Here is a 10,532-nt window from a genome sequence, read left to right as displayed (position 1 = left end):
GCGGGAGAGGCTGCGCGGAGCTCCTCTTCTCCTCTTCCCAGAGCTTTGTTGAACTAGCTGTTGCTGCACGGCTGCCGGGAGAATCCCATTGGATTGCGGTGGGGACCCCAAAAATGGTGGTCCTGGGGGTCCGTTTGCATAAACAACCTGGTACTATGTGCATTCTTTGCGTGCGATCCAGTTTGTGCCTTCGTAGCGGGAATCTTCTCCATACAGGCCCTTTATCCCTCTGCAATTATTGTAGCTTCGCTTTATTTTAAATCATGCAAAAGAGAAGAAACGTCTGTCTCCCTTCTCTGCCGGCTAAGTCGGTGGCAGGTTCTTTCGCAGAGTAAATAAAAACACTCAACCCAAAGTAAAGCCTGTTGATCGCACAAGGCTTGTCAAAATTTGTATTGCTGGTCTCATGGAAATGTGTCTTGTCAGCCGATCTGTGCGGTGGTCTTGGTTCTGCTAAATTGTGCTGCAATGAGAGGAGTCTATCCCCACCCCGGGCTGTGGGATCTGCAGCTTCCAGAGCTGGCAGGGGCTGTGAGTGCTGCATAGGTAGGTTCTTGGACAAGGGAGTGGCAAGAATTCGAGCCACTGCGTTCCAGAGATTGGAGGAAACCGTGAAAATGAGAAGACATCTGCTGCTTCTATCCTAGAACCAAAGGCAACAACAAAAGTTTCTAAACTGGCAACAGCTGGATGTGCATCTGTCTTCCTTTACCTGCAGTGAGTTCCTGAAAGGAGCGTTGGAAGAAGAGAAAAAGGAGAACAATCTTGGACAAAGTGCTCATCCTGGACTAGACCTGGATCTTAGGGTTTCACTTACTGCCCAGTTCACAAGGCTTAATTGGTTTCCTTTTTTCAGTTCTTATTTATAACCCGGGATGAAGCTTGGGGCTCAGATTATTTCCAAAAAAATCACCTTCTGAAACTTTTTCAGTATTTACAGCTTGAATTTTCGAAATAACAAATACAGCATCTGATGACTTTTAATTTTTTTCAAAAATACTTGGGTCATCCAGAAAGCCTATGCCTGAACGCAAGCTGAATTTTTATCTCCAAGTGGAAAAGCCGCTCCACCTTCCCTTTTCCACACTGAAGAAAAGTCCCAGAAGAGCCAGTTAACAATTTGCACGTTTCCTGCGTGCGCTTTTTTAACAATGGCATGCTTCTTACTTCCATAAACAATATTAAATAATAAACTTTTACTTATGTTGTCATTTCTTAGCACACTGAGACAAACATGATTGTAGAACTGTTCCTGCCTCTTGAAATTGAAAATGTTAAATTTTAAACTCCCAAATCATGGAATTCAGGAGAATGTGTTTTAGCACCTATTTTACATTTGCCAACGTTTAATGTAATTATGTTTTCTAACGTGAAAAGCAAACCTAATTTTTTTTTTCATTAATCTTCACAATCTTCTCCCTACCCCTGAACTCTGAATTTGTCTTGGATAATATTTAAGACCTGGAAGAAACATCAGGGGTTCATCCAACCTTGTATGAATGTTGCCTGAATTCTGCCTCTTTCATCCTGTTGCTTGAGACTTCTTTATCTGGTATCATCTTTCTTTTATGACTCAGCAACCACAACTAACCCCTGAGCTGCAATAATGCCCTGATTTAAAGAGCCTAGAAATTCTGGGCCAATTGGCCTTCCTAATCTGGGAGTACTGTAGTCCATGCTGTTTCTCAAGCTCTTGGCTGCCCCAGCCCATTAGTGAATTGGATTTGTGTTCAGGTCCCATTCATTTTTTTCTACAAATATTTAATCCTATAATTATGAAGTGCTCTTTGATATCTTTAAGAAGATTTAGGACTGGAGGTATAGCTCAGTAGCAGAACACTTGCCTCTCAGGTATTAAGACCCTGGGTTCAATTCCCAGTACCAAAAAAAGAAAAAATAAACGATATCGGGCCTAATTCTCACACACAATGTCCACACCAGCATGTTTTCTGTGTTGGCCTGCCTCTGAGGGACAGTTGCTAATTTCTGTTCCTTTTTGCACCTTTTTTTTTTTTTTCTATAGTGCACTAGTTTTTCAGAGCAGTCAGGTGTGAGACAGGAGGGCTTTTTCATACCTATGAAGTCTTTCTTATACTGTCTGCAGAGACACTTGCTCCTGTTCCGACCACATTGCTCAACTCTGTTCTGAGTTTTGATTTTTGCCAAGGGCAGGCCTGCTTGTAACCTGCCTTTGCTTATGTTTAAAAGTGCATGTTGTTTTGACCACAGATTGATATCTGTGTTTATGAGATTGAAGAAGTGTTTTTTGGTTTTGCCATTATTTCTCAAACATTCTTTGCCAAACCCATTAGACATGAAAAGCATTTAACTGGAGGTCTCAAGCTGTTTTGATTCTTTGGTATCATCAGCCTCTGAAAACCAAAGTGGCCTGTATATTTTTCTGATAAACTGTATGTTGTAATGCCAGTGAGATGATGTTCCATTCCAATAGATATAATCCCTGTGACCCACCTTCACCCATTTTGGAGTCAGCACCATATGGGTGGGAAGGAGAGGATAGTGATTCCATTCAAGAAAAATTAGTATTTAAATGCAGGAACATGAAAACTGGCTGTTATCTATCCATGAGGCCTAACCTTATATCCCCTTCAATCCCCTGAAAAAGCCTTTTGAGCAAGCAGTTTCCCAGTTTGCCTTTGACCAATTGGTTTCTTTACTTCACTCCTGTGTCTCTTACCCACAAGTTCGATCTTCAGTTCACTTCCCAGGGAGTGGAGAAGTACTTTTTGTTCTTCTTTTCTTGATCTTGTAAATCATTCTTGGCAATATCATTTTTCTTCTGTTTTCAATTTAGGCTTACCTTTGTGTTGCATTTTATCTAAGTGTACAAATAAGTCTTTTTTATGTTAATTTATGAAAGTTTCCCTTGTTAATCCAATTCATCTTTTCATACTTATTATTTGTACTTACCTGAAGGAATTACTACTGTGTCATTGAAGGATACTTCACTATTTCTAAATCCCATTTATAATGATGAAAATAAAATAAAATAGAAATAAATGACCGATCAGGTCAACTTTTAAGCATTTGACTAACTGTATGAGAATGTTTTCAAACTATTTAACACTTTATTCTATTTATCATGCAAAGACTTTTCCTGAAAGACTTGACACTGCTTGTCCTAAAGTCCTTGAAGGACTTGACCATCCAGTGCCGTGTACCGCCTTGTCATCTTCAAAGTCAAATGCACATCTAAACATGAATGCCAAAAGAAGTTCTAAAAATTCAATATGATATATAGAACATTTAAATTATTATTAATTCTTCTAATCAATAAAAATCTTAAAATCATACAGATTTCATCACCTGTAGACAAATGAAAGTTCTCCATGTTTTTCACCTGGCCGTTAAGAAAGGCTTGTTAGTGGTGAAAACTCAAATGACTCACTACTATGAGAAGTGTAGCTACTTTTATATTTCTACAAACCAAAAAATTTAAAAGTCTTTAATATCTGTATACTGTTACTATTTCTGTTTAAGTTGCAATAAATTTTACTGGTTCTCCAATCCACTTGGTAGGATTTTCACTTGGTAGGATTTTGTGGTCTTCAAGCATTTGGTGTAATCTGTCTTCCTCTGCATCTTGCTTTACCTGTGTATCTTGTAACCATGATTAAACCTACCCCTCTGACTTCATGTCAGTTTCTGCCCTGTCTCTATGTTGTTGGTCCTGTTGGCATTTCAGAAATTCTCAGTAATTTTGGAATTAATTTTTATCCAGGAAGTATTTTATATACTTCTCCAAATGACAACTATGACTCAAATCTAATTAAGCTTAACACGCCTCCTACAATTTCAATCCCAGTATAATTACAACCAGAATGAGGAGGTGACAAGACACTCCTTTATTTCTTGCTGCCCTTCCAGTCGGCCCTTGGATCGCTACGCATTCCACCTGGAAGGTTGCCTCTCCACAGATTTCGCATTACAGGAGGGTTTTCCTTCTTTATTTCTCAGACCTGGTCCTGTAGACGGGAAGGAGCCTGGACACAGTGACACATTCTCAAAGGCCCTGCAGGACCGCCATGGCTTATGATGACTCCATGAAGAAAGAAGGTATGACCCCTTTACCTGAGAAGCGTTCCAAAGGGGGTATCCTCTTCAGTGCTCACGGCCCAAGGATGTAGAAACCAGCACTGGACATCACAGCCTAGACTCCCAAGTGATGGTCCAGAGCACTGTTATGACCTCAGCCTCCACGCCCTCCCCAGACTGGGCCCATGGAAATGAAAACCAGGACAGGGGTTCCAACATGAGAGTCTGAAATATGAGCCTTGGTTTGTTGGGGTGATCCCCTGCAGCACTCTTGGTCCTGCCAGCTCCAGTGCAGGAGTCTGGGGATAGGAATCACACATTGGACGCCCACAGAGCAGCACAGCACAGGAATCATTACTTTCAGCCTTACTTCTGCAAGTCTGTCTACCTGTCAAATCACAACTAAGAAACTATGTCTGAGGATGCACTTTGGGTCTTGCATAGCATGGAAACATTGTTTCTTCAGGTTTGATTCTTGTGTTTGCAGCCAGGTCATCAAGAAATATTCTTTTCCCTCTGGGTTTAGCCCTATATTCTAGTGAACTTATTGAAACATAATTGTAATTTAGAAATGGAGGCACTGTTACATTTGGTTGCTACTTACTTGTCATTCTCACTTCCTTTTCCAAATTAACCTTTGCTCAGATTGCTTTGATGGTGACCACAGCTTTGAGGACATAGGACTTGCAGCTGGCCGAAGCCAACGAGAAAAGAAACGTTCTTACAAAGATTTCTTAAGGGAAGAGGAAGAAATTGCTGCTCAGGTCAGGAATTCTTCCAAGAAGAAGTTTAAGGTAAGTTCTAAACATTTAAGTTAGAAAAGTTTTTACACTTATTTTCCTAATATTTGAAAATGAAAGTGTGTTCTTAAAACTTTAGGAAAGAAAAATAAACATTGTTGACATGTAATTATTTTCCATGCTTTACTTTGTTTTCCAAAGTCAAAAACCGTCAAAGAACGAGTGTTGTTCCAAACTGCCTTCCTCATCTCTTATTATTGGCCAATTCTTCCTTCTAATTGCAGGATAGTGAGCTTTACTTCTTGGGGACGGACACACACAAGAAGAAGCGGAAGCACTCCTCTGATGACTACTACTATGCAGGTACGGATGGGCAGGGCGACAGGCGGGACAAGCACATCACTGGTTCTTGGAGTCGGGGTAGGGGAAAAGGTCCAGATGTTGCTGACTCAGTGGCCTATTTAACAGGACAGTGGTTCTTGTTCTGAGTGCCGATAAACCAGTGTGAAGGAGGAGAGAGGTGGAGGGCTGGTATTTTGGAGGATTCAGCATAGAAGAACAGTCTTCATTTGTGATATACCAGGTACCAGGTTCCTTCTCCCCCGTCATCCACTTATCTTGCACCATGTTATCTAGCCTCCCTTTTGCCACATGTGGTCCTTGGGCCCTCTGGCCTGCAACTGTGGGTCTTTTCTCAACCAGTATGTATCCATTCACAAAACCAGTTAGTTTTCTTGGCTATGCTATGCACATAGCTGATGGGATTAATGTTTTACCTTAATGAGTTTCTCCTGAGCACAGAATCAAATGATACTTTACCTGCGATCTAATGTAAATCGTAACTACCCCTAATCCACAGCTATAGTCGGTTCTTCTGGGTTTGCTCTCTGGTTGCTTGTAGAAGACTCAGTGAAGGGAAACAACTTTAGTGACAAGGATGGTCTCAAGGGTTGAAGACAGACTACCAAACCAGGAGGCACATGGGCGTCATCGCTGAACATTAGGAATCAAAGGGTGTCCCTTCAAATCACTCCTGTTAGCCTCTTCCTCATACTAGTCGGGTGTTTTGGTGAGAGAGGAAACTTGATGGACGTTGCTGCCTGTCCTATTGACAGTACTTCTCTTAATTATTTCCAGACATTTCGTCTCTGGAATCGTCACAAAAGAAAAAGAAGAAGTCCAGCCCACAGCCTGCCGATACAGCTATGGACCTGTTGAAAGCCATCACTTCCCCACTGGCGACAGGCTCCAAGCCCTCCAAAAAGGCTGGGGAGAAGTCCTCCAGCTCCTCAAGCCATTCAGAAAGCAAAAAAGAACACCACCGGAAGAAAGGCAGCGGAAGTGGCGGGGAGCTCTCCCTGGAGGACGGCAGCTCCCACAAATCCAAAAAAATGAAGCCCCTCTATGTAAACACAGAGACACTGACCCTCCGTGAGCCTGATGGCTTGAAGATGAAACTTATTCTCTCACCAAAGGAGAAGGGAAGCAGCTCAGTTGATGAGGAGTCTTTTCAGTACCCCTCTCAACAAGCGACTCTGAAAAAATCCTCCAAGAAGTCAGCTCGGGATGAGCAAGGTGCTTTACTCCTAGGACACGAGTTACAGAGCTTTCTGAAAACGGCCCGGAAGAAGCACAAGTCATCCTCAGACCCACATTCGTCTCCTGGCCCTGAAGGCTGCGGGCCTGATGCCTCCCAGGCCCCCGAACCCCACAGTGCTAACCTTGATCTTTCAGGGCTTGAACCTATTCTGGTGGAATCAGACTCATCCTCTGGCGGGGAGCTAGAAGCTGGCGAGTTAGTGATAGATGATTCTTACCGGGAAATCAAGAAGAAAAAGAAGTCAAAGAAGAGCAAAAAGAAGAAGGACAAGGAGAAGCACAAAGAGAGGAGGCACTCAAAGTCAAAGAGAAGTTCGGGACTGTCTGCTGCAGCAGTGGGAGAGGTCACAATGACACCCGGCCCTCCTCCCCCCAGCGTCCCACACGCTGGAGCCGCCGCCCCTGCCCCACCACCTCCCAGCTTCCACACAGATGGGCACAGTGAGAAAAAAAAGAAGAAAGAAGAGAAGGACAGAGAAAGAGAAAGGGGGGAAAAGGTAACATGTTTTTTGAAGGGGGGACAGTGGGTAGGGGATGAGACAAGTTCTTCACATAGGAAGTGGACTTGGAGTTCCGCAGCCGAGGTGCACCTAGGCAAGCGCAGAGGGTCAGGGCATCGTGGAATGATACCAGTGGCCAAGTCTATCTGGTACACAAAGAAGAACCGATCCCAATTTGAATTACTAATGGTTCTCCTTAGCAGAGTTGTCCTCCCGTCGTGCCAGTCTGGGCTTAGAATGCTATGGCTTCTCCTAGCCACTCCTCCGAGTTCATGGGAAGAGCTGAGCCAGCCTCTCTCCTTTCCCTTAGCAGCAACTGTCTGGCAGTTGAGACACAGAGAGGTGTCCTCTGAGTTCATTTTAAAACTTTTTTTTTTTTTTTTTTTAAGAGAGAGAGAGATTTTTTTTTAATATTTTTCAGTTTTCAGCGGACACAACATCTTTATTTTATGTGGTGCTGAGGATCGAACCCAGCTACCCACGCATGCCAGGCAAGCGCGTTACCACTTGAGCCACATCCCCAGCCCCAACTTTTTTTTTTTAAATGTCCTTTCAAAATTAGTAGAACAGTGACCCAGTTAAGTTACAACAATTGGATTTTAGGGTCTGATGGCTATGTTGCTAAAGGTTTTCTTTTAAAAATGAGCTTTTTGTCCCTCTTACGGAGTAATATATAGAAATTTACAAACTGATAAAACAAAGCAAAGAAGTCTTATTCTGAAAATAAATATATTAAGAATTTGAGAATGGAAATTTCATTTCTATCTATGAGGTACAAGTTATTTCCCCACTTACAAGATGCCTTTTAAGATAAAGGAGAGAGAGAATGTGTACACACTTCAGAGTGGGGAGAACAAAACTAACCTCTGAGCCAAGATTCAATGTAAGCCTAAAAATCTGTATATTTAAATGCTAAGGCAGGTTTTATCCATCTGTCTGTCTGAAAGTTGCTTCATGAAGTACAGAGTGTATATTCTGTATGATTCTGTTGTCCCTAAGACTTTCCATTCTAGTGATATATGACAGTGCCATAAGCTAATCTCACAGTGCTGAATGTGGAGGTGCAGGGTCGTCAGAGAAAGCTAGAAGAAAAGAAAGGGTGTGGGTGGGAGGGAACACCACCAGAAGCAGAGAGGTGTTTAGGAACCAGCCTAGAAAAATACCTGACCCCCAGGCCTGTGTTTCCATCCGCCTGGTAGATATCTCCGTGTGGATGCCTTGGGTACCTCAAACCCCTGTATTGCTAATTGAGTTTGTCAACCAGGCCCCAAACCCCTGTCTCCTCCATTTCCTTCTATATGCCCTGTATCCTGCCAAACAGCCCAAACTTCAATCTGTGTACTTAGATTTTTCTCAATATTTTATTATGAAATATTTTTCAAACAGTAAGAATTGAAAGATTGTATGATGAACACCATATACCTCCTTTGAGGGTCTCCAGTTCATATTTTGCTTTCTGCTTTATCATAGCTCCATCCACCAGTCTATCTTACCTTTTTTAATGTATTTCAAAGTAAGTTGTGGGTAGCGTACACTTTACCCCTAAGCACTTCAGCTTGACGTCAGTGTTTTCAGGGCTTTGTTTGTTCTATGAAATTCACATAAAATGAGAGAGGTTAGGTGGACGTTTGTTGAGTTTTGATAAATGCACAACCTGTGTGACCAGACTTCTGTCAGGATATAGACCTTACCATTGAGCCAGAGAGCTCCCTCCCACTCCCTTCCTGGCCAGTCCCCGCCCCCACAGCCAGCTGCCACTCATTCGTCTTCTAACTTTATGGTTGGCTTTTGTTCTCTAGTCTTCCTCGATGACTTTTAAGCCTTTATTCATTGCCACTATCTTGGGCCTCATCCCTCCCTGTACTTGTGTGACAGATGGCTTCCTTCCTGCTGCTTCCCTTATGGAGTTCATCTTACACATTGGTTCCAGAGTGCTCTTAGGTACCCCTGCGATGACGAGTCCTCTGTGGGACCCTTACTACTGCGTGGGAGGCTGTGAGCTGCGAGAGCTCCAGCCCCGTGGCTGTCCTGCTCTCCTGCTCTCCGCTCTGCCTGTGCCTGTCCAGCCTCTGGCCCTTTGTAGCAGTCAGTAAGCACTTGTTGGATAAATAAACATCCAGGTCCAGACCTTGGCAAGCATTCATCATTGTCTGGATTTAGCCCTAAACCTACTTTTTCAGCTGCTTTCCCTCTTATTGGTTTATTTTATATACCGTGTGTGGAAACCAAACTTTTTCTCATACATTCTCATTTCTCTTCTTTTCCACATTTTTGCAGTGACCTTCCCCTTCTCACACATCCAAGCTCTGCCTTCCCTTTAAGACCTTAGCACATGCCACCTCTTCTAAGACATCCCAAACCCATGTCAGAATTCACTTGTGAACTTCCTAGAACAACTTCCTTTCTTGTTGCACTTATTTTCTTCCTTATATTAGAGTTATCTTTGTAAGTATTCCCTGTGCCCTGTTAGATACCATAAGCTCCTTAATGATAAGCACTGTTTTAGTCAATGTCACTTTAACTCCTCCGTGTCCTTCATAAGCATTTGGTAAGTTTATGTCAGGCGCATGAATATATGGACAGAAACATGGTGTTGAAAAGGCCAGGGTGGGAGCAAACTGTGGAGAAGCTTTCATACCAAAATGAGGAACTTGGCGAGTTGTGGTTTATGAGCAAGCTTTAGATGTGATCCAAATGATAATTTAAAAATGAAATGATAGAACTGTACAAGATGGGTTAGACTGTGACAGCACTCAGGAGTTGCGATAGTCCGGAAGGTCTGCAGGGAAACCCTGAGGGAAAGTTGAAGAGACAGATTCAGAAAAGACTGAGGAGAGTGGAAGAGATCAGGCTTGTATCAGGGAAGCTGGAAACAAATGAGTATGGGGGGCAGCCCTTAACACTTTGAACCTGGTGCTTTGGAAAACAGTAAGCTTCTCAGGGTTAGAGACTTGCCCTGCTGTAATGCCCCTGGGTGGTAGCAAGTGCTAAGAATTTTAGTTCTAAGCAAGAACCTTAACATGAATTAATATTTGATAGTGACTGTCTAAAATGTCAGAAATAGTCTAACTCTGAATCTAATATTTATTTAGTCAAAAAAATTTATGGTACATATATCATGTTTTTTTGAGCCTAACTTGAGCATAAAATTTTCCTGTGATGCTTTTAAAGAGTATCCTTTTCCTAGGTTTGTTTCATATAAAAAAAAAAAAAAAAATCTTAAAAGTTAGGAACAGAGTCCAACCAGAGAGAGGAAGCGCTCAGGGATAGCGTTCCCCCAGCCTGCAGTGAGCAGAGGCTGAAGAGCCACCCTAGAAGTGCTCCTGTGAGGAGCAGAGCTGGTGTGGCAGGAGATAACATAGACTCAGGACAGCTGCAGAGCTGAGTGTTTGAGGGCAGACTGTGGAGCCAGACCGCGTGGTCCAGACCCTGGCTGTGCGCTTTGCGGTATTAGGATTGTACCCGGGAATACTTTACCACCGAGCTATACCCCAGCCCTTTTTATTTTATTTTGAGACAGGGTCTCACTAAGTTGCCGAGGCTGGCCTTGAACTTGGGATCCTCCTGCCTTGGCTTGTTGAGTATTTGGGAATACAGGGATGCGCCACAGCGTCCAGCTGAAAGCAAATTCCAGTTC

General features: G+C 42.9%; 1 protein-coding gene across 3 annotated transcripts in view; it reads left to right on the top strand.

Annotated features, from left to right (window-relative positions):
* Positions 1-10,532, top strand: part of Hmgxb4 (HMG-box containing 4) — a 32,645-nt gene that overhangs the window by 863 nt on the left and 21,250 nt on the right. Inside the window, exons 2-5 of one of the 3 annotated variants that reach the window (XM_015482784.2) lie at positions 3,979-4,077; positions 4,702-4,850; positions 5,081-5,159; positions 5,934-6,892. In XM_015482784.2, the coding sequence (XP_015338270.1) occupies positions 4,047-4,077; positions 4,702-4,850; positions 5,081-5,159; positions 5,934-6,892 (1,218 nt within the window). In that variant the 5' untranslated portion in view covers positions 3,979-4,046. Of the gene's footprint in view, positions 1-3,978; positions 4,078-4,701; positions 4,851-5,080; positions 5,160-5,264; positions 5,380-5,933; positions 6,893-10,532 lie in introns of all 3 variants that reach the window. The other 2 variants (XM_015482787.2, XM_015482788.2) reach the window with 2 other exon arrangements.

The sequence above is a fragment of the Marmota marmota genome, unplaced genomic scaffold, assembly GCF_001458135.2.
Source record: "Marmota marmota marmota unplaced genomic scaffold, marMar, whole genome shotgun sequence".
Taxonomy (NCBI): Eukaryota; Metazoa; Chordata; class Mammalia; order Rodentia; family Sciuridae; genus Marmota; species Marmota marmota.
Note: the sequence above shows the minus strand (reverse complement) of the source record. Positions and strands in the feature narration are given on the sequence as shown.